General features: G+C 38.4%; 2 protein-coding genes across 6 annotated transcripts; one reads left to right on the top strand and one right to left on the bottom strand.

Moving 5' to 3' along the window:
* The first annotated feature begins 986 nt into the window (after positions 1-986).
* Positions 987-4,645, top strand: en1a (engrailed homeobox 1a). The gene is made up of 2 exons (XM_057336181.1): positions 987-2,417; positions 4,004-4,645. Exons 1-2 carry the CDS (start codon positions 2,015-2,017, stop codon positions 4,324-4,326), a joined length of 726 nt encoding a protein of 241 aa, XP_057192164.1. The 5' UTR covers positions 987-2,014; the 3' UTR covers positions 4,327-4,645.
* A 16,071-nt stretch (positions 4,646-20,716) lies between these two features.
* insig2 (insulin induced gene 2) lies at positions 20,717-24,344 on the bottom strand. Of its 5 annotated transcripts, none has more exons than XM_057335556.1 (6): positions 24,233-24,344; positions 23,221-23,517; positions 23,016-23,140; positions 22,416-22,582; positions 22,232-22,331; positions 20,717-22,147 (listed from the first exon to the last, which is right to left on the bottom strand). In XM_057335556.1, exons 2-6 carry the CDS (start codon positions 23,465-23,467, stop codon positions 22,106-22,108), a joined length of 681 nt encoding a protein of 226 aa, XP_057191539.1. In that variant the 5' UTR covers positions 23,468-23,517; positions 24,233-24,344; the 3' UTR covers positions 20,717-22,105. The 5 variants fall into 5 exon arrangements, with proteins under 5 accessions (XP_057191539.1, XP_057191534.1, XP_057191535.1 ...); XM_057335551.1 differs by having other exon boundaries at positions 23,221-23,563; positions 24,159-24,268; XM_057335552.1 differs by having other exon boundaries at positions 24,159-24,268.
* Between the last annotated feature and the right edge of the window lie 172 nt (positions 24,345-24,516).

Below are 24,516 nucleotides of genomic sequence, written 5' to 3'. Positions count from 1 at the left end.
AAGTGCAAATAGGCTTTTAGGACAAATTCCCGTTTAGAGAAAGGCCATCTGTCAGTATTTACTGCAGTACTATTCTGAAATGAAACAAGTTCAAAATACAATGTTGAATGTATAAAACCAATAAAGGTGACTTGAAATGCTCATGTAAAATTCATAGGAAAACAACACAATCGGCATTATGTCATAACTGTACTCATAAGAACTCAAGAACAAGTGCAATGAGAAGAGAAGAGAAAAGAATGTGATTGTTGAAATGAAGTAACCCTGATAGAGATGCGAATTTGTGGCTTTATTTCAAGATTTCCTTGGCATTGAGCAGGGGGTTTTCTTTGCATCCTATGTGACCATTTTTACTCTGCCAGGTCTGCACAGAAACATGTTTCGTCATGTCAGTAGGGTCATGTCATGTGTAGTGTGACTGTACCTTAACTGACCATTAGAGGACGCACGAGCATCTTCTTTCGCTTTGTTCAGACTTCTGTTTGTCTTGCGCAGGATATCTTCAATCAAACTGAACCAAACACGATTCTCCTGATGCGTAAAACTACACCGCGCTTCAGTAAGCTTTGAACTTATGTGCAGCATTTTGTTATCTGATTATTTGCTGGTGAGATGTTCAGTAAGACGAAGGATAAAACACAACAGAATATAACGAATGAAGAATATAACGCATGACTGATCCACTAGCGACCAGCAGAGATCTGATCCGCTGATCTGATGTGAAGCTTGAACTGCACTGTGTTGTTAAACAGGTCACAGACCTAGACACTGGATACATTCAGCATTCGAAGTTGATTTAAAAATGAGTCCTTATTTTGCCGATACCACTTAACAAATGTGCACTTGAACAATTTCATGATTTGCATGTTTTTTATATAATTATATGTGATTGTACATTAATACATTACACATGTGTATAGTTGATATTAATCTAAATCTGTTATAAGGATCATTAAAAATGTAATAAACAACATTACTAAACAATATAATACATATATGGTGAAAAAATGAGCAGTTATTGGATTGGAATGATTGGATGGTTAACGGTTATTTGCCTGTTTACGTTTGTTTAACAAAAAAATCAACAACAATGCATTTATCATAGTGACAGAAAAAGAGCAGTGTGGAGTTAATGATAGGACATTTAGCTGTAAATGCAGTTATTTGTGCAGACAAAGCTTTTGGTGTAGCGGAACGGAACTATCATCATCAGCGGCATGTATTTATGAGCCGACGATACTGTCCACATTACACAAACATTTCACTTGAATACATTTAATTTATATTAAGATATTAAAAACTAGTTTATAGTTCCGTTTGATAAAGGCTACACAAATTTAACACGTGACGTGTATTTTTGTTGTTATTTGATCCCATCGTCCTTTAATAAGTATAGGCTTATTTTAATAACGCATTGTAATGAAAAGCATATTAAGAATTTTATCTCTTAAACGCTTTGGCTTTAGAATTGAAGGATTGTTGAATTGTTCTAGAGCTTAAATAATTTATTTATACGCTTTACCTAATATCTTTATTAGAAATGTGTTTGTTTATTCTAAATTCATTCTCGTGGAAGAGAAGTGATTTTCAGAAATGATTTGATGGTCTGAGAGGGTTGAGTGAATCTCTGGGCAGTGTGGTAAGTGGAATGGAAAGTATTGGACGCTCCCGAACGGCATTGAGATCTTCTGTCGTGGATAGGCTCCTCACACATCTGATGTGATGTGTTTCCGGTTAGAGTGGGCGACTGTGAGTGGTTGTAGTTCCAGAAAGAGAGGTGTCAAAACTGTGGACGGGTAACGGGGCAGCTTGCTGTCAACCCGCTGAAAACTCAGACGCGCGTACAGTGAAGCGTTCTCTCCTCATGTCAACAAGTTGACTTCTAAAATGTGCTCAGTTTCGCAGGTAATTTGCGCGCTGTCATGGATACATAGATAACGTTTGTTTGTGGTTATATTTGGAGGCGAATCGGATAGAATCCAAGCAGTGGGGCGAATATCAAAGCGCAGGTTGTATGATGGATGAACAGCGAGATCAGAGTGAAGATGAGAGCAGATCGAACCTGCCTTCGCCAGCACTTCACGCGTTACAGGCTGGAGGCCACGCGCACAGGATCACCAACTTCTTCATCGAAGACATCCTGAGAGCCGATTTCGGCTGCAGAAGGGCGCAGGGTCCGGGCGCGCGCGCTTCACAGACTCTCCCCGATTCCAACTGCAGTACTGACAGCGTTTCATCTTCAGCCTCCTCCAGCGTTTCGTGCCCGTCCAGTAAGAGACATTCTGAAGCAGACGATGCCAATGGAGTTCAGTCACCAAAAGCATCCGTTGCTTCGGATAGTGGTGAAACCTCCGCCCGGCAGGTTCTGTGGCCCGCCTGGGTTTATTGCACGAGATACTCTGACCGGCCGTCTTCTGGTAAGGCTGTAACTTATGGAAAGAACCTTGTGTTTCAGTACACAGCTTTTGTACCCCCCCGTCCAAAAAAATAAATAAACTCAAAGCAAGCATTCTGACATTACTTTTAATCGTTTTTTTTTTCAAAAGCAAAGCAATAATGAGTGTATATACGCGATACACTCAGGCTACTGTGTAAAACGACTTTTGTAAGGCATAAATCCTTTTCAATAGAATTGTTAATATTTCATAATGTTGCATAAGAATACAGTATTTTTTATATTTAAATTATTGCGGTATATAGCAATAAAACACGAGAAATAACAATAATGCACGAATAACATAATATTCTGATTGATTAGATATCGAAAAAAATCGTTAATTTTTTTTCAATTGTTTGTATTATTTGTTTTGGTAACATCTACTTTAAATCTTTTTTAAGAAAAGAACATTTATTTTATACAGGCTAACTGAAGCGTACAGATAGTTGAAGGGATCGATTCAATAGGAACTGAACAAAAATAAAAAAATATACTCAAACAAAATATTAAAAAGAATCATAAAAATCAGTTATTGCGCACGATTGACCTATAGGCCTACCATTATACGTAGTTTTGCAATTGTAGTGTTTGCCTTGCAATTAAATTTAACGCCGTTCATTCATTTCAACAGTTTAATTTATCATTTTTGTGTTAAAGCGTATTTATTTCCTAAAACTACGGGGTTTATTTTTGAGTTATTACAAGAAAATAAGTAGATTATCTTTATTTGTGAAAAAAACATTACATATCTACAATCTTAAAAATGTGCTTCACGAAGCCGTTGTCTAAAAAGCATTGTTGTCTAAATGGTTCCATAGAGAACCATTAACATCCGAAGAACCGAAAAAGTTTCTTAATAGAAAAAAGTTCTTTAGATTATACAAAATAAAAGGGTTAGCGTTTTGTTATAATCTTTGAGTAAATGGTTATTTTGGGGAACTTTTACTTTTTTGGGTTACTTAGTTCTTCTATGGCATAGCTGTAAAAAAACATTTGTAGGATTTTTTTGTGTGTTCTGTTTTTTTAAACCTTGCAAGGAAGAAATGATACGGTTATACTTCAACATACAATTGTACTGCAGTTCTTGTTTAACTATGTAGCGGGGTAAATAATAACGGTTAAGAAACCACACCTGTGGTGTCATTGTTTTTTACTTTTACTAACAGGATTTTTCGCCTCCATCGTTGTCTTTGAGAGCAGCGGCGTTGTTGTCTTTTGTCGCTTGTTTGAATTGTGAAAAAAAAAGCACAAGCACTGGCCATCAAAGCCAGTATACAATCTATAATATAATATATATTATAGCCTAATATATGCATAATCAGTAGCCATATCGTTTTTAGGATGCACAGCTGTCTGATCAAAAGAACGACAAAAACAAAACTACTGCCGTTATATGCTCATTGTATGTTTATGTTTTTATGATTTGACAGAAACGTTTACATTGTTAATTAAATAGCAAATCATATTTTATGGTATTTGTATAATGATCGAAATCTACTGGACAGTCCAGTGATCTTTTAATGAGATGTTATTCATGGCTTCGTCTCATTGTTGTCTTCACACAAGGCCCGAGGACCCGGAAATTGAAAAAGAAGAAAAACTCGAGCGAGGACAAGCGACCCAGAACGGCGTTCACAGCCGAGCAGCTTCAGAGACTGAAGACTGAGTTTCAGAACAGCCGTTACATCACCGAGCAACGGCGACGGGTCCTCGCGCACGAGCTCAAGCTGAACGAGTCACAAATTAAAATCTGGTTCCAGAATAAACGCGCGAAAATCAAGAAATCCAGCGGATATAAGAACGGCCTGGCGCTCCAGCTGATGGCACAGGGCCTGTATAACCATTCCAGCAGCTCGAGAACCCTGCACGAGAACGAGGATGAACACTAGACATCCACCTGGGACAGAGAGGGGGTGTCTAGACCGGCCAGTGAAAACAAAACTGGAATTCGATTCGGATTTTAAGGACGGTCTTTAAATCCAGATTAATACGATTTTTTACTTCCACTCTCAGGTTTTTATTTGCCTGGATTCTAGTTTGCCGATTAAACAGCTTCTTCGTGCCAAAGATTTTCGATCAATGTTTACAGTTACATTTTATAATAATCTCATATAATGATCTTTTTTCGTCTTGGGAAAAGGGGAAATGTTCAAATGTAAAATTTTATTCTTTACTATATTTAATGTTGTATCCAAATAAACTTTTTATACCTGAAAAATTGCCATATATTTTCTCACATATGTCAAACATTTTCCGTATCTATACAAATAAAACCCATAATTACTAAACAATTTATTTAAAATAAATTAAGCAGAAACACTTAATACATCACATGAATTAAATGCCCAATTGAACAAGACTGAATATTTTTGGTTTAAACAAGCAAACGTATAAGCACAAATGTGTATTGTCAACGGAAATAATTATTTTTATAAATAAAATTGTTAAAATGAAAACAACAATAATAATAATAATAGTAAAAAAATACTTTTCAATTTATTTGTTTGTTCAATAAATTTTCTTTTAATTAAAGTGAAAGTCAGAAGAGCTTTTTATTATAACACCTTTATTAGCAACTGTATAATACTTATATTATTGTACATTCAAAAAGAAGCCTATACTGAAAGGTTAATTTAATATCCACAGAACCTCTCTGTTCCGCCAAAGGTTTTTGTGTATTGAGAAAACGTAACACTGAGAGGTGTGCACGCGCATGGCTGTGGGAGCAGTAGCGGGCTTCTGTGGTGGTGTGTGTGTGTGGTGGGCATGCCCTTGGCTCTTAAAACCGATGAATCAAATCAAAGATGACAGAGAATCTTGAACACTTCATCCAGATGGCAAACGCTGTTTGTTGTGTTTCAGAAGCTCTCGGCCCGCGGCAACATTTCACCGCGTCATATGCCGTTTGCATGTCATGCAACATGTCTGTGGTTGAATTCGTTGTGGCGCATGGCGCGCCCGGGCAGGCTCGACCGACTGCAGGAATTACCAACTGTCAACATCAAAAGCCAGTTACACCTGATTAAGATATGGCCAGCAAATCGATCTTTTTCTAGAACATCTGAAAACCACAAAAGAAATAGCCTTGTGACTAATGCATGATTCCTGACAGGAATTTAACTATTGTGTTTCGTGGAATGAGTTTGGTTTTAGAAGACCTAAAAGTTATATTTAAGAAACTAGTAGCATTTTTTACAATGATCTTTAGAAGGGACCTCTATGAATCTTTTGTGAGGCCCTCTTTCTAAAATACACATCTATATTTTTGTATCAAGAAACATTTCAAGTAGGCATATGTTAGATTAGGCCTAATGGTTACTGTAGTGAGAAAACTCTCTAGAAAGATCCTGCGATGAGAATTTTCGTAGAAATGATAGAAATGTAGAAATGATGGAAACAGCAATATCCACAAATCTGTCTGTGCATGAAAAAAAAATATATATATACCTTTTTTAATTGCTATGTATTTTTAATAATAACGAAGCTATATAAAGTATAGTATAAAAACTCAGTTTTTATAATTTTTCAATCAATCAAACTTCAGTTGGTTTTGATTTATGCCATAATAACTAAAAAGAAATAGAGTTATCTAACACAATAAAACACAATAAAAACATGACAACATAATAAAAAAACATGATTTTTGAAAAAAGTAAAAAACGGAGTTATCTCATTTTGGAACCAAACTCTTCATATATGTATAGGCTATGTATGTATATAACATATATATATTGACCTTTGAGTAGGAGGATAAAACCGTTTGAATAAATGCAGTTGAACTTGAAGAGAACCTTGAACAAACAAACACACACACACACACACACACACATCACGTCTAACCGATGTGGATAATCCTACTGCAAATAAATACGCAATCAATTTGTAAATGGTTATGCGATTACACTTAAATCCATTTATTATAACTTGTAAAACTTTTACAATTTGTAAAGGCTAAACTGTTCATATTGGTAAGTTAACGTCAAGTGACGCGCGAAATTGTTATTTCTGACAAAGTAATGCAATGCCAGAATATAAATAACATTAAAATGATGCATTTAATACGTTTTTGCTAAACAGCTGAGCGTTTGAAGCTTTAATTCTCAAATCGCATATGTGCTTTCCACAATTTGGCATTATTCAGCCCTACTTCAGCTTCTGGAATACATGTTATTCTAACATGTTCTTTTGAATATTGTTTTGTTTGAGGGTTCACAATGTATTTTCCATGAGTTTTATTTGTTGTGGAAAATACTTTCTTAAGAAGTAAACACTGCATTCACACATGGTTTCGGCATTCCCGTGCACAGCGCTGGTGAGCAGTGAACGCGCACACATCTCATGTCTGCAGGGGCTTGGGTTTCCACGCGCAGTATTTTGGGAATGGAGTTTCTCCCGGAGCGTGGATAACATGTTTAAAACCCCGTCTCAACTTTCTGTGTGGTCCGCCGAGCATCTGTCCACCAGCACAACTTCCATGATGTGAATAAAACGCAGGATAAAACATGTAGATGTGTTTTTATTCATGTGAAAGAAACACAGTTATATTTCATAAACGACATTTTTTAGCAAATTATTTAGTTGTATAAGTCAACAACTAGATGAATAATAAGGATCAATGACACATTCATTCTTGAGTTATTAAAATTGATTTAAATTTGGCTTGTTGACAAAATATCAATATTTGAAATATTGAAAAACATGCTTTTAAAAATTGTTAGTCTTATAGGTGATTATACTTTTCTATTTTACCCCCTGATTTACATTAATCTGCTTTTGTAAATTTGCAACTAAACAAAGATTGGGCTGCTATATCTATTAACAGGATGTTAGTTTTAAGGGTTCCTCCTCATGCATAAAGATAAATACACCACGTCTTATTTAGCCAACCATGTAGATTATTATTTATGTAATTATTCATCTCTTCTATCCTCATACATACACTGTAGATAAACTACTTAAAAACTTAAATTAAACAGCTTCATAGATTTTTTAAATTGAAAATAAACTTAAATGATATTGAACTGACTGTTGTATGTTATACAACTCATTTTTTTAAGTCAATTCAATATAATTAAGTTCAATTGACTCATAAAGCTAATTTGACGTAACTTAAACATTTAATGAAGTTTAAACGTGTTTTTACAGTGTAACATTATTTTACATTTTGAACTATAGAATAGATATAAAATCAAGACAAATTTAGAGAAAATGAATAATTATGTCTGTCACAGCCAGACGTGAAAAAAACCCAAGATTAAAGACATGAGCACAGAAAGGGAGATCAAATTGTAGCATTTTTGTAAACGTTCATGATGGACAGTTCTCCTGTCACATGTGCGTCGCCGTTATAGGGGATCAGTTGAATATTTTAATCAAACTTTGAATAGCACTTGTTGTGATAATCATACATTAAAAAGAGATAAGAAAGTTAGTAACAAGCAAATGTCTGTTGTTGTCACGTAAACGTGGTCACTGTCTGTAAACATGGCGCTACTAAACGGTAAAGATCAAATATCACACTTCAGTGGTGAGAGCTGTCGACTGAAAGCACTTTCTGTTCAACTCATCTTAGTTTGCTGCATACTGATGCTTCAAAAATATATATTATAACACAGAGAGTTTACAACAACTGTGTAAAAACTAAATGAATGCATGGGAAGTTTAAAATAGTATGAATGTGATATAGCCTATGTTAACAGGCGGGGACATGTCAGAAATACAGTCCAATTAATTCCTATAGCCTGATCAAAAGATGATTGAGAGTGACCTCATCACAATAAAAACCTGTGTGATACTGTATTGAGATCATATTCATAGCAGCAGTATTTGGGGTTGTAATAGTCGTGTGTGCTTTCCGTAGCTTTGTGTTAACGGCATGTTCAAGGCTTTCAACAAACATACAGTGTGTCACGAAATGCTCTGTATAGTCATGTTATTCGAATAGTCTTGAAAAAGGGAAGCGGTTTAGCACAAGCATCCTGCCGCGTGAGAAATGGTCTTATATCTTGTCACGGCACAGGAAAACAGATAATTGCCATTTTTACCATGTGCCAATCACTGATCTCCACCCCTTTCTTCCACACATCACATCTGCTCGCATGACACTACAGATTCTTTCTTTGACTTCCAGCGTTGATGCAGAGCAGACGGCCTTTAAATTGCAGCGTGTGCACGTCTGCAGGATGTCCTGATGTTGTCAGCAGGTAGTCTACCTGTTATTACTGTTTCTCCGTCCAAACAGCGAGAGAGAGAGAGAGAGAGAGAGAGAGAGAGAGAGAGAGAGAGAGAGAGAGAGAAGAGAGAGAAGAGAGGGAAGAGAGAGAAGAGAGAGAAGAGAGAGAAGCAGAGAGAGAGAGAGGGAAGAGAGGGAGAGAGAGAGAGAGGGAAGAGAGAGAAGAGAGGGAGAGAGAGAGAGAGGAGAGAGAGAGAGAGAGAGAGAGAGAGAGAGAGAGAGAGAGAGAGAGAGAGAGAGAGAGAGAGAGAGAGAGAGAGAGAGAGAGAGAAGAGAGAGAAGAGAGGGAAGAGAGAGAAGAGAGGGAAGAGAGGGAGAGAGAGAGAGAGAGAGAGAGAGAGAGAGAGAGAAGAGAGAGAGAGAGAGAGAGAGAGAGAGAGAGAGAGAGAGAGAGAGAGAGAGAGAGAGAGAGAGAGAGAGAGAGAAGAGAGAGAAGAGAGGGAAGAGAGAGAGAGAGAGAGAGAAGAGAGAGAAGAGAGAAGAGAGAAGAGAGAGAAGAGAGGAAGAGAGAAGAGAGAGAAGAGAGAGAGAGAGAGAGAGAAGAGAGGGAGAGAGGAAGAGAGAGAAGAGAGGGAAGAGAGGGAAGAGAGAGGGAAGAGAGAGGGAAGAGAGAGAGAGAGAGAAAACCATTCACAGCTCCCTCATGTGAACACACACACACACACACACACACACACACACACACACACACACACACACACACACACACACACACACACAGGCTTTGGTTGACTATCCCCGTGGGGACAGTCCATAGGCGTAATGTTTTTATACTGTACAAACTGTATATTCTATCCCCTATCCCTAACCCTATCCCTAAACCTAAAGATCATAGAACACTTTTTGCATTTTTAGATTTGTAAAAAATATTGTTCTGTACAATTTATTAGCTTTTGTGCCCATGAGGACCTCAATTTTGGTCCCCACGGTGACACGAGTCCCCATGTGTTGGTGTGTATTCAGGTTTAGGTCCCCACCGGGATATACAAACATGAACACACACACACACACACACACACACACACACACACACACACACGTTTAAATGGAGACTGTGATAAACATGTTTATTTAGAGTTTTTAAAATGTAAAATAATGTTTTTTTCTTGTATAGTTTAACTGTATTTTTTGAGATATTACTAATTTTGAGATAAACTCTTTCAAATACACCCGTTCATATTCACATGTCACTAACCTTGATTAGATTATTTATTATGTGCATGTTTTAACTAAACTGATTTTCTATTATAAAATATAATAGCAATTACACTTTTGTTTACACTCTTGTGAAATCTATGTTTTGTTATTGTTTACACACAGATTGTTTTTCCATGTCCAGGCATGTGTATTTGCTTTTAATGCTCCCTCAGGTTAGATCATCAAAATATGGAGAGTATGCTACAAAATATACAACAACATCCACTAAACTTTGACAGTGTTTTTGGACATTTTTTTTTACAAACAATTCTCCTTGACCTGAACCCAGTAAGCTCTGCTTATGTGTCTGTTTACTCCAAACACATCTACACAACACACATGGCACATCTTTAATAATAGAATAAAAATATTTGAATGAAAGACATCAATTGGCCAAAGTTGGATATCACTTTTAAACACAGCTGTATATCTGTGAATTTACACACGGTATTATTGTTTATTTTACAAAAGTTTATGATCATAGAGATTTTGGAGTATTGAATCAGTTATGATCAGATTAGTGTCATGATTCATTGGGTAATTGATTCATGTAATGGGAATTTGATTCAGTGTGCTGTTTGAGAGGTTAATGACCTAATCTAATGAGGTGAAATAAATTCATTAACCTCTACATCAAATCACCCGACTCTTAACCCTCATTACAACCACAGGGTCAAAGGTCAACATGACATGAGTCCATCTGCTACACACACACACACACACACACACACACACACACACACACGCATAAAGAGACACACTACTATATGATAATGAGCTGGCCATAACCTCAATCAAACAAACATCCAACACAGAATTAAATGATCTGAAAACTTCTTTGAAACTCTTACAAAACCAATGACATTTTTGCTAAAAATTACAGATAGATATTCAGCTCTTCATCAGTGATTCATCACATGATTGTCCACCTGCAGCAGCTGAATTGGTCCAGTCGACACCTAACTCCAATGAAATGATATCAATACATAACAGTCACTTCACACACTTCACATCTGACAATCTTCTTTCTGTGTCCTAAAGCTAAAACATCTACACTTACAGCAGACCGTTACTGAATAACAATCAAAACAATTCGCTACAGAAACAATGCACAAAACTATAAACCATTGTGTGAATAAATGATCTTTATTCAAGTTAATAGAGGGTGTGAAATCTGTCGTTGCATTAAATGATTTACTTCAATGAACTCAAGTGTTCCGTGAATGCCTATCTGGAACAAAATTGAAATCAGCTACAGTTTCTAGTTTTCGAGTTTAATGGAAAGATGGACACATGCAGTGTGTTAGCACAAGTGACTGTGGGTGGCAAAGACGGCACAGTTGCTATGAGCTCTATGACCTATCCGGGGTCAAAGGTGAATGATTTATCAGGAATGAGGTTAGTAAGTGTTTTAAATAGACTTCATAAGTCCTCCCCACCCCCCACCTGCTCGTGAGAAACACCTGACCCACCCACACACACACACACAGATAGAAATATAATAACAGCAATGATTTGTTCTTATCTTCCATCAGAAACATTGAGAGTCATCCAAATGAGTTAACGCTAACATTTACATTGACTAAGAATAATAACAGCCGTAGGATTGTCCAGTGTCTGTTCATGTTAGCTAATGCAAATACAACCTGATGGTAAAGCATTGTCTTTGTTTATTTATCTATATATAGATCATTAGGGTAAAACATTAGGTTTTCAGATTTTTTTATCTTTCGGTTTTGTCACTTAACGCACACACATATGTATAGAAACAGAGGTTCAATACATATAGATTGTCAGGGGCTGAATAAAGGAGCCCCAGTGTTCAGAGTGTTAGTCTAGACGTTTCGCTCTATCCCCCCCTCTCTCTCTCTCTCTCTCTCTTCATGTCTGCCTCCTGCAGAGCGTAAAGAAAAGAAGCTTCTTCACTTCCTAAACATTCAGAGGTCTTGCCATGTGTGTCATATACACTGTGAACTCTGATCACTCATGCTTAACAACAACAGCACACACACACAGATGTATCCTCTGTGCATTGTTTAATTGGATTGTTTTTTCTTGTTTAAATAAATTAAAACGTGTATCTGAAATATTAAACACATTTTCCAACAGTCATTAAATTAGTTTTATAAGGAGGTGTTAATCATTTGAAATGATATTATCATTATTGATACACAGCTTACACATGCACGTGAGACATTCAGACTCATTGGATGTGGTTAAATCAACACTTTGTAGTTTTTCAACCTTAAAAAAATGTCTCCAAAATTATTTCAGTTGTAGAACAACTCTTAACTGGATGAATTCTGCTGCCGCTGCTACCTGAGCAGCCTCATAGCAGCTAAAACCACACTCTGTAAGTTCTGTCTTGGGGTAGGTACACACAGCCCCGCCCATCCCCTGCATGCGGAAGACTGCCACATGGTTTCCAAATGACGTTTCTGCATTCACCGGTTCCATCAGCTTTGTGAACAAATTCATGTGTATTGCGCTGCCCACGGGGAAGCTTATACTGCGACATTATTTACAACACTGGTAACAGACAATTGCGCTTATCAACCACCTGGGGGAGCCGTGAGCAAAAGTTCTACAGTGTTGATTTAAGGGAGTGCCCCAAGCATCTGTATTGGGGCCATTATTATTTACTATTCTACAAATGATTTGAATGAAAACATTGAAAATGCATGTTTTCACTTTTACACAGATTATGCTGTTATCTATTGTTCTGCTCTTAAAAAAAAAAGCATTTATAGTGATTTATAATCTGTTTTTATCCAAGCCAGGTGTAATGCTTTAAAGGGATAATTCAGCCAAAAATAAAAAATACCCTAACCCTAAACCAAATGACAAGAGGGTAAGTAAAGACAGAATATTCATTTTTGGGTGGACTATCACTTTAAAGCTGAGAAAACTGAATTTATGCTGTTATCAAATTCTAGAACTTGTGTTATATTGTTGTATGTTGTATGTTATTGTTTGTTATGTGTATTTGTATATTTGGCCCACCTATCTTGGCCAGGACATTCCTACAAAAGAGATTTTAATCTCAGTGAGGTTCTCTATTATAGTTAAGTGTGTTAGATTATATTATTTTGTGATTAATCCAAAATGATGTTATTCCATATTGTTCATACATCAAAATTGATAGATCTAATTATCCTGCAGATAGATGTCTACTATCACAGATGAGAGGAAAGGACAGCAGGGAGAAGAGGAAGTGATGATCAAATAAAAAGAGCAAAGTTTATTATGGAAGAAAATCATAGTTGCGTTTAGATGCTCATGGAGCTCCGTCTAGAGTTCCATCGCTCACTCAAACTCCGTCTGACTAGAACCACATTGAGCAGGTGTTATTAAACAATGATAACTAAACAATTACTGGATAAATTGCTATTGGGGAAAAAAAAAAAAATACTTGTTTTGTGTGTGTGCATGTGTGTGTGATGGGGGGCTGGGGGGATTATGGATCCCGCCTTCTGTTCGGATCTGGCCACAAGAACTCGTCAACATGACAGGCGATGTCCTTGCGGGCTAGGCATTGTGTGCCGAATCCACCCTTGGATTGATCCCTCCTCAATGTCCATTGCTTGCAGAAGAGTCATGCGGGCGTGTGGTTGCCGATCATAAACTTTCCACCGCCACGCTGAAAAGAATTCCTTGATTGCATTTAGAAAGGGGCTGTAAGGGGGCAGGTATAAAAGTGTGAAATGGTTATGGTTGTTGAACCAATCTTGGACCAGAGCAGCCCAGTGGAAACTAACATTATCCCAAATGACAACAAACCTGGGCTGCTGTGGTCTGTCCTGCACAGCTGCATGTAGTGCATCTAAAAATGCAAAGATCTGTCCTGTATTGTAGGGACCTAGAGACTCCTTGGACACTAATTGCAGCACACAAGGTGACATTTCCCCCACGCTGCCCAGGGACATTTACAACAGCCCTTTGTCCAACTACGTTACGGCCCCGACGCCTGGTTTTGGCAAGATTGAAGCCTGCCTCATCCACATAGATGAACTCATGTGGCAGTTCGGCGGCATCCAAATCCAGAACTGTCTGTAACAGAAAATATTGAATAGTGTTACTGAAAACACATACAGTAACTACAATGTCTATATTTTCACACAAGTAGGGGCTGGGTTGGGTCAGTATAGACAAAAGCTACAAGCTACAGGCAGGGCAGGTGAACCCTCATTCCCACATCACAATATATACAGTAGTATGTAACGTAAAGTGACACATACCTGCACATAATCATGGCGCAGATCCTTGACCCTGACACTGTTCCTCTCAAATAACACCATGTACAGCTGCTTCATTCTGAAGTTATGTTTGTGTAGAAATGCTGACCCTGTTGATATTGTTGAATTCATTTCTATTTGCAATTATGCGTTGTTGCAACTCACGAAGTCAGATTGCATTATTTTCTCGCACCATTTCAATGATGGCAAGCTCTTGTTGTTGAGTGAAGAGCCGTTCCCTTCCACCTTGAGGAGGTCGTCCAACCATTCTGTAGAAAATGCCACCACACGATGTCATTGGTTAGGTTGAAAATGCCACCACACGATGTCATTGGTTAGGTTCTTTTTTACATACTGTACTTTCAAACTGTACACAGTTGATTTCGTTTTTGAACAAAGTGTCTAATGTATGAAAACGTGTGTAGTGTTTCGCAATAAGTATGTTACAGAATTGCAAACAAAGTGCAAAGTTGACAATGTGTTTAAGGTATGCTACAAGAAGTTTCGGTACTGAGGCGTTGGTCTAAGCATTCGGTTTTAGTGTGTAAGCAATGGGCAAAAACTGTAATGATGCTATCTGTAGTAAAACTGTGGTCATACACAGCAAAATCGCCAGTGTTATAAACGGTCAAATTAACACTCACAGTGTATAAATAATCCACACTATCGAAGTGTGTGTGTGAGTTAATTTGACTTTTTTTAACACTGGTGGTTTTGCTGTGTACCACTGGATTTGCCTAAAAAACACAGTCCCTACACTTTGACTATAATCAAACCAAAGTTCATTTTCATAAGGGTGTTGACCACTGATCTGATATTTACTGGCGTCTTTATGTCTATGGCTCTGCCGGGAAAATGTTACATCTTAAAATTGTAATTATATCAAATATTTTTAAGCAAATGCTGACCTTTACAGGCATTATTGTAATGATCATCCTCCAGCACTGATCCCAGACCTGCAGGCGACACACAGACACAGTGTTCATTACTCACATTCAGTCAGGTATTAGCTCTCAGCACATGAACACACCTCCTGTATGAACACGTGTGTGTGTGTGTGTGTGTGTGTGTGTGTGTGCGTGCGTGCGTGTGTGTGTGTGTGCGCGTGTGTGTGCCTGCATGTGTGCGTGTGTGTGTGTGTGGGAAGGGTAAACCCTACGGTATGATTAAAGATAAAGATGGCAATATCCAAAACCCTTGTCCTTGTGGGGACATTTTTTGGTCCCCATGATGAAACAAGCTTATAAATCACACAGAATGAACTTTTGTGAAAGTGTAAAAGAGCAGACAGTTGTGTGTGATTGTTAGGGTTAGGGGGAGGGAATATGAGATACAGTTTGTACAGTATAAAAACCATTGAGTCTATGGAATGTCCCCATAAAACATGGAAACCCAACATGTGTGTGCGTGTGTATTTCTCATATGTGCAGGATGACTGAAGATAGGAAGAAAAGGTCCAGATGTACTGACTTCTGAATTTAGCTGAATTTAGATTATATCATTCACATGTGAACATTGTTTGATGTGCTTCATGAAAATATGATGTCAAACCTGTAGAAATCAGGTGTGTTGCAGAATTCATTATATTTTGAAATGATAATTATAGAATGACTACGAAGCAGATTTTGAATTCGCCTACAGGCGTACCCATTTTCTTATGTGAAGGAACACCCAAATAGCAAATGATTTTAACACCCACAGATCACATTTGAAACAGAACACATTCCTCGCGTAAATAACAAACACAGTTCAAGTTGATTCTGACGGCAGCGTGTGACTGTATTTAGGTTCTGTGTCGCTTGTGTTTCTCTGTATGATCTGTTCTGACTGGTGGCCTGACTCCCCCTGACCTTTGACCTCAGGACAGGTGGCTCCAGAGCAGTTTAAAAGCAGTTATTTGACCTCACTCACACCCAACAGACACCAGGGGCCTCATTTATAAAGCATGCGTGTGCACAGATTTGATCAAAGAGTCTGCGTACGCAAAAATCCACGGGAATGGCATATTTATAAAAACGGCCTTTGACGTGGAAAAGTGCTTAGAGCCACGTCAGGGTCTGAGCAGACGAACACATCGTTTTGCTTGTCCGAGTGCTGCAGGTTTTTGAAAATATAAGACATTCTTGCCGCTCGTAAAGGATTTGGACGTTAACAATATCAATGGCATTAATTAGACATCCATTACAAGGCAGAGAGCTTAAACTGTTCAGCTGCACACAATTTCACGATCATTTGCGATGTATAGATTTCACGTCTGAAAGAGGGGCGCACACAAGTTGTGCATACGTTCATCTATGAATCACACATACGCACTTTGACATCATAAAATCAAATTAAGGACGAGGCCCCAGCACATGATGACCCATTCACAGCACACACAACACTCACCTGTCTGTGGGATCTGAGAGATTTAACACATGTACTGTGTCATTCTCTGATACAACAGCGTTTAAGTGTAGAAAACTATCATTTACATTTCGAAAATGCTTTTATCCAAAATAACATTTAACATTTTGTTTCAGCATCCAACAATAAGCATATAGTACACAAAGCTTTACATTTAAATGAAGCTAGAGAACAACAGGGAGATTTAACTAACAGTTAAACAGTGAGTTTGTGGGTTTAGGGATTTGTGAAGTGAATAGAGAAGAAGTGTGTCTCGAGTTGAAGTTATAACAGTTATGTTGGCATTGCAAGAATTGAGTCAAAATATTTAAAATACCGTGAGGATTACAAGAATACAAGAGAGAATGAAGAAACAGAAAATGTCAGAACTAGATTCAGTCTTACTTTAGAACGACAGTAGGCTGATTCTACTTTAGACACGTTTTCAAATGTACTTCACTGGAACACATGATCCTTATGTGGCACTAAAACACTGTTGTACTTAGAAATAGAAAGTATCAGGATTGTTTTATATGTAGAAAGTCAAGTTTTTCACATCAGTCTTAAAACACTATATGGCTGTTAAATGTGAGACATTTGGAGAGATGTGTTTATTCATCCCTTTTACAGTGTTTGAAGCCTGTTAAGACTGATATTACATTTAGATTAGATCAGCTAGGGACATTCTAGTAGTATCGTTTGTTTATGATTCAAACATAAAAAAGTGTGAAAACGTTTAGCCGTGCAAAGAATGTTCCAATCCATTTCCATAACAGAATATTGCATCATGTTTAAAATATGTATACGTCACTCCCTTAAATAAATCAGAACGATCAAAGCATTATTTCCCCCATTATTTAGAGCATGTTTTTCATAACAAATAGACATTATTCAACTGAAATTAAAATATGAATATATATATATATATATCTTTTAAGGATTATGCAGTAAACTGTTAAAGCCATTAGTAATTCTATTAAAACAAAGTTGTTTAAGAGGAAGAAATATTTCAATGGAAAGAGTGAGCGTGAGGTAGTGCCGTATTGTTTTTTATTGTACACTATACACTTTATAATAGATGAGATTTCCCTCTCGTCCAGAGGTGGACAGTGCTATTTTTACTCTCAAGTATTTGTTGTTTTAACTTTGGAAATTTTGACTTTACTGCATTATAAAGCATATGTCATGCTTCTTACTGCACTACATTTCATAAATGCATGTTGTTTTTCTTCTTCTTTAATATTTAGGTACATTCAAAATCTAGTACCCTCTTATATTTACTCAAGTATTTTACTCAAATATTAGTATAATATTATAGAATAAGTACAAGTAGAAAGTAGGCCTATATGTTTTTAATGTAACTATAAGGTCAAATAAATTGTGCAATAATGAAATGTAGTAAGATATGCTACGTTATAATACTTCAGTGCTGAAGTCAAAATTGTCCTTAGTAAAAACACTCTGATAAAGTGTACTCAGGGGCGGTCTTAGTGATTTGGGGCCATAAGCGATTTCAGGATTTCAGGGCCTCAACAGTCAACATGATATGCCCTCTTTATTACCCTTATTTTGCAATCTCGTTCTCAAGACTTTTTCTATATATTTTTAAATAAACTGTATGTCACATCTTACTGTCTGTCTATAATTTGTCTCAAAGTGAAATAAAAATGAATTCACAAATAAAAAAAACTAAATTCACAAACGAACTATTTACAACATCTGTTTACACTTTGATATTATTATTTTTGTGGTCTTGAGACCTTTTATGCATTTTTAACAGGGAAGACACATTTCTACAGTTATTATGGCCATCTCCACTGAACAGATTGGACCAGTCACCTAAGATTCGACAACAAAAGAAAACTACACTATCAGTTTTTACACTGTACACTAGCCACGAAAAGCTCATCTTTTCACCGTTTTTCTTATTAATGACGTAGTTGCCGCATATGAATTGACGGTCATCGCTGTTAAAGTCAGATCTTTGATTTGAACCGGCCCTCTCCTAATAAGCTCACAACGCTCTTGTCTGATAAATGTTTTGGTCAGAAAGTAGGATCGTCCCTCAGTAAAACAGTCCGTCTGTGTGCTGGTCGCGTGCTGATCTTGGGCTGCACTCACAGGCACGTTATCATTTTGCGGGGCGGGGTAGAAAACCCACCCGTGTGTGGCGGGAGAGAGGCCGATGCTGCTGTGGGAGCAGCCTCAGTGGAGTTTGTGTGAAAAAAGAAGAGACTTTTGGAAGTTTGGCCAAATTCTTTTTTCTCACTTATTTTTTCGGCTCCGCTGGGGTATTTGCGTTTCATTATCTGCCGCTGGCAAATCTTCTCTCGCTCTTCTGATTTCTAACCGTCTCTAACCTCCCCTCACGTAACGTTCTCTAACTCTGGCCACCGAGCTGCTGACAGAGGTGCACCACTAATGGTTTGTTCCACTGAGCCATGATTCGGGGGAGGCAAATAAACACGGATGTAATAATAACGTTACATTTTAATGGTTGTATCCTCCTGACCATACAAAATATGATAGAAAACTAATATGTTTTACATGCTTTATAAACTTCTGGGTATTTGTTGGAGGCCCCTGGTTTCATGGGGCCCTAAGCGGCCGCTTACCTCGCTTATTGGTTAAGTCCGCCCCTGAGTGTACTTCATACTGCTCTCTACTTTCTACTATAAGTTGCCTGTGTGCTTTTCACAATAGTGTTCTCAGAAGTGTTGGGTTTACATGTAGAAGAATATTCATTCGTTGTAAATACTACTGAGCTGTGTCTTTAGGACGTATGGTGTTTGTGTTCATAACATGAAAGCCTTCAGCTCTGGCCGTGAGGACGCACGCACTGATTTCAAGAGATCTGTACGTGTTTTACCTTGAAACAACATGACTAAATAACAAATAAACAAACAAATAAAGGGTTATAGGATAGAGGAAATGTGTCATTTCACAGACACAGCAGATTCAATGATCTCTGTTTGTCCCTGCTTACGTCATGCTCAGAGATGATGACGATAGTAATGCTATACTTGATGATTACAGAATCATTTTCGTATATGCTGTTACCATGAAACGTTTCACTATCTTTATATGTGTATGTGATGACAGAACTGGATTGTGTCTTGACGAACACACTTGTATTAGCAAACATTGTGTGCAGATTAATTCTTCAGGATATGTTCCTGTGATGGTATCTGACGCTAAACCACATCACTTTACTACTGAACGATGATTATCACATATTTGTATGTTGTTATGGCGGCTCTCTGTGTTCATGTGAGAATCAAGCGTGAGGTGAGAACTGGCCGAACACATGAGCAGTGAGCCGTGAAGACACGCGTGCGTGTAGCGCTTGAAATACACAGCATCAGTGTTCGTGTAGTGCCACAGAGACGGGGCGAAGGAGAAATGTGGAGTGACGTCAGTAAGCAGAAGGACACAGAGCTGCGGGAGATTTACTGGCTCAGATCTATAGTGAAGGATGCACACAGCGGCTCCACACTAATCCATTCAATCCACATTTATTTGCGAAAGCTTTCACGCTAACCAAACTATAACACGTGTTCTTATCGAATCAAAATAAGGTATATGTAACTAAATGTCTTTTCCCCGTTGAAAAAAAACAGCATATGCTGGTTTGGTTCGGTATGTTTTGATGCTGGTTTGTGCTGGTTTAAGATGGTCAAACCAGCATATGCTGTTTATTTCAACAGGGTTGTTTTATGAAAAGCTTTTCCAAATGGTTTCAAAATACAACTCTTTATTACTACAGCGTAATTTCTAAACAAAACATTCAGTTTAATAGAATATTCATCCCATTCTGGTGTGTCATTTAATGCCTGATTTGATCACAAAACTGTATTCATTTATTCTTAGAAACAATTGAATACACTTACCATATATTGGCAAACTAAAAAAGAATGTGAAGATGTGAAATCAGGATGAGAGAGAGAGAGAGAGAGAACGTCTCGCAGGTGTTTGAGGATAAATCCAGCGCTTGACACTTTCTTCACACTCACTGGTGGTGGATATAATGGATTATCTGGAGCAGATCAGCATTAACCATTAACATGAATGTGTGATATATGTCTGCAGAGATGGTGATGATGCTCTGACACAGGACCACACACACACACACAGCAGAACATCAGCCTGTAAATCTCACACACACACACCCCTGTGAACCAATTTACATGCATTCAAAGAAAATTAACAAAAAATGACACTATATTAAACTTGAATTTTAACTATGATGTTTATAAACAGAACTTCAAGACATACTACAGTATACTTTCAGAGAAAGAGTCTAATGGTTGTAATAGCAATGTAATCAATCTTTTAATAATGCAAATGTCATAATAACAAATGTAACATCAACCTTCAAAAGCAGTAAATGTGCTGAAATGTAAACCACAAGGCAGATTCACATTCAGTTTCTGTAGAATAACACTTCAAAAAACTTTACTCAATATCTTCAAAAAAAGAAACATGAAATAAAACAGGCAAGATAATACAGAAATAATTTCCCTTAATGTATGTGAGGTCATTGAACAGACCGTGTCTGTCTGAGCTTTCAGTTTCATTAAGCTTCAGTAAAACTCAATGGAATGCGAGTCCAAATCAATTTCATTTTAACTCTGAAATGCAAATGTTTTTATCTAAGGTGATTCTAATAGAAGCAAGATGTTATAGCTATAGGTAAAATCATCTTAAAGGGACAGTTCACACAAAAATATAAATTCTGTCATTTATTTTCCCTCATGTGGTTGTAAATCTGCTCTGCATGAAACACACGAGAAGATATTTAGAGAAATGTCTGTGATTTTGTGTTTATACAATGGAAGTCAATGGGGTTTAGTGTTGTTTGATTATCAACATTCTTCAAAATATCTTCTGTTGTGTTCTGAAGCAGAAAGAAACTGATTTTTGGGTGAACTATCCCTACAAGCAATGTTATCAAGGATTAAAGTATTCATAAAAGCATTAATAAGCACTTGTTTAATTATTTACTTCTGATCACAGCAGCAGGGTGAGTGACATCGAACTGTTGCAGATTCTTGTGACGTGAGCTCGTCTGTGTGTTGTGCTCTGACGCCCTCTGGTGGTGAATATGAGAAGTGTTAGAATGTTTTAAATTAAACCCTGCGCTTCACTGAAGCAGTTTTTGGTGTAAAAAACCTGTTGGAAGATCATATAGAAAAAACAGTAAAAAAAAAGTGTGTGAAGAGAAAAGGTGCGTTTGACGTCATGCATTTCTGCACAGGCTAACCAGCGTATGTCATCAACGTCCTATGAGAGCGAAATGCAAGCACACCATAAACACCGATCGGCCTGCACAGTAACGCATGAAGTCCAAAACACCTAACAATGTTTCTTCTGTCCGTGACGTGTGGAAATAATCTGTCTTATTGGCCACACACACCGGAGTCTGCCTCTTTCAGTTCAAGCAATCGCAGTCAGTTTGGCACTTCACCACAGCCAATAGCGTTGCAGACAGTACGCCAGCAAGTGTTACTGAGCCCGCTGGCGTCACAGACCCACTCAGAAGCCAAGGAGTCAGAATACATCACAACACTGATCCGTCCTCGAACCCTCAGATGATCACAGCGCTTTTATTTCATTCGGTTAATCCTGATGAATTTTCTCCTGGCTGACTTTGTGCTCGTACTGCGGGAAAAAACGAGAAATGCATCAACAAAGGCCCCCGTGATCTTCAGAGCAAACGCACTGCGAGTGTTTATGAGAGTTTACCAGGGCCAGCTGCCGTCCGATATTCCCCACAGTTATCACGCCGGCGAAGAAGATACACGGCAGCCACGAGCGAACGTACAGGAAGTCAGGCGAGGTGTATCTGCACACGCACACAAAAGAACACACGATGAAACACAGACATGCACGCGCGTGTTCGATGAATGAGATTATCAGAGACGCTCACTGAAACACGCCGTTGTAAACCAGTAGCTGTGTGGCCAGTGTGGCCAGTATGGTGATGATGACTCCCAGTCCAAACCCGCTGCGAGACCGATCAAACGTCCACCACAGACCCACGGACAGAGCGGCCAGCGTCAAGGACAGCTGCACGTTATTCGCAAAATCCACCTTCTGACAGCAACAACGTTAAAGGTCACAAATCGTTATTCTGTCACATGTCACAACTGATCTGAAGAGAGATCAGCTGAATCTCTGAGTGCTTGATATGAAACGAAACTTTCCATCCCAAAATCGACTTGCTACGTCTGACATGTCGTGAATCTTACTGTAGCCGGTTGGCTAACTTTTCTGACCGCGATCCAGATGTTTCGTCACAGACCTAGGAAATCTGTCTGCAACACCAAAATCGGAACAAAGTTCGTGTTGTGTGAGCTGGGGCCTCGTGTACAAAGACTTTCGTTGAGTCCATACTAAAACATTGCGTAAATGTCTATCCCTAGAAGACAAAAAAACTCACGCGCAGTCTCGCGTTAATTTCACTGTTAGTGAGTTTGTGCGCGTACGCGGGTCTTTAGAGAAGAAGTGAACGGAGACGGAAGGATACAGCGCTGGCGTGATTTATGCCCACGAAGACGGCCACACAGCGCATGACATTGGACCACTCCCTCTTCAGCTTGTGCGGCTCTCCCAGACGACTGTCCATACAAGGGTACAGCAAACCTATCAACGCTGAACAAACCACAGCAAACGCTTTCAATCAAACTCCTCACGGGATGGATCTTTAACACGCAATCCTTGTGTTTGTGTACCTGCGGCCGATCCACAGCAGGGCGGGACCCACCAGGCGGATGAGAAGATGCTGCTGATGACATCAGGAGGGAAGAGAGTGACGTTACGCTGCACCTGTAACAGGTTGAGCACCAGCGCTAAGAAGACGCCCACCGTGAAGAGCGCGGCAGCGCGGATCAGCAGGTTTGCGGTGCGGTTGGTGATCATGCTGACGTAAGGACCCCGTCGCACTGAAACTCCACCGCTCGCTGCAGAAATCTCCGACATGACACACGAGATCCTTCATCTGCTGCTGTCACGTCACGCACGTCACACGCCTGCACATCACATCACGCATCAACTCGTGGCCATTTCTCTGGAAATCTACTCGAAAATAAATACACATTCAACAGCATCTTGTGTTCAAGTGTTTTATGTCATGAATAATTCAGAAACAGTGTCTTCTCAATGGATAAAGCCCCACGGTAGCGTGACTATTCAACAAACACAAATGAAAATTTAACGCAAAAAAACATTTGAGGGAAAATGTTTTTGTTTGTTTCACGACCCTTTATCAAGTTACATTAGCTTATTCTCGACAACATCACATTTTTAGGTTTAGATTAGCATGAAGAAAAAGGAAACGTGTGAATATTTTTGTATCACGTACTTTAAGTAAACACTAATCATTTCACGTTCAGCACACGTGGTTAAATATGTCAGAGAGCGATCAAAGGCCACATCAGCTGCAGGCCATTACAGGACTCGCCACAGTTACTATGACAGTAATAAAGAGACAGGTGATGAACAGTTATAATTAAACCTGTATTTTGTTAGAAATAAAGATCATGGTGGGTGCTGAAACAGGTCGACGTGGACGACCATCATAACACATTGACCCAGTGCGGGGCAACACACCTAAAACCTGTCATCACCTACTCCTGTAATTACTGTCTTATCGAAAATGTATATCACTTACCTGTGTGGTGTTTTAAGGGACCTTGTCTCACCCTGAACAAAAACAATAAAGCCCTGAACCAACGGAACACTTACGTGAGGATAAAGCAGTAAACTTCCGCCCCGCTGATCACGCGGGTGACGCAGTCCTGTCAGCAACCAATCAGAGGAGCATGGAAGCGACGTAGTAAAAGCGGTTCATGAGCCCTAACATGATGTCTGCTTTTCAGTGTGGGCTACGGTTAATGTTTAATAAATTCTGAATTAGAGAAGTGAATAAAGTGTAAATGTAAAAAAAGTAAAAAGAAACCCATTAGCTACATGACCACCAGCCAAATCCATTTTTATATTTAATTGAATGTAGAAAAAGTACACGAGAT

Source organism: Triplophysa rosa, linkage group LG6 (genome assembly GCF_024868665.1).
Source record: "Triplophysa rosa linkage group LG6, Trosa_1v2, whole genome shotgun sequence".
Classification (NCBI taxonomy): domain Eukaryota; kingdom Metazoa; phylum Chordata; class Actinopteri; order Cypriniformes; family Nemacheilidae; genus Triplophysa; species Triplophysa rosa.
Note: the sequence above shows the minus strand (reverse complement) of the source record. Positions and strands in the feature narration are given on the sequence as shown.

Bases quoted from the DNA above. Each gene is read 5' to 3' on its own strand.
- en1a (XM_057336181.1), top strand. From the start codon at position 2,015: ATGATGGATGAACAGCGAGATCAGAGTGAAGATGAGAGCAGATCGAAC. The intron at 2,418-4,003 runs GTAAGGCTGTAA...TCTTCACACAAG, and splicing joins CTCTGACCGGCCGTCTTCTG to GCCCGAGGACCCGGAAATTG.
- insig2 (XM_057335556.1), bottom strand. From the start codon at position 23,467: ATGTCGGAGATTTCTGCAGCGAGCGGTGGAGTTTCAGTGCGACGGGGT. The intron at 23,141-23,220 runs GTACACAAACAC...TGGTTTGTTCAG, and splicing joins CTGCTGTGGATCGGCCGCAG to CGTTGATAGGTTTGCTGTAC. The intron at 22,148-22,231 runs GTAAACTCTCAT...TTTTTCCCGCAG, and splicing joins TCGGACGGCAGCTGGCCCTG to TACGAGCACAAAGTCAGCCA.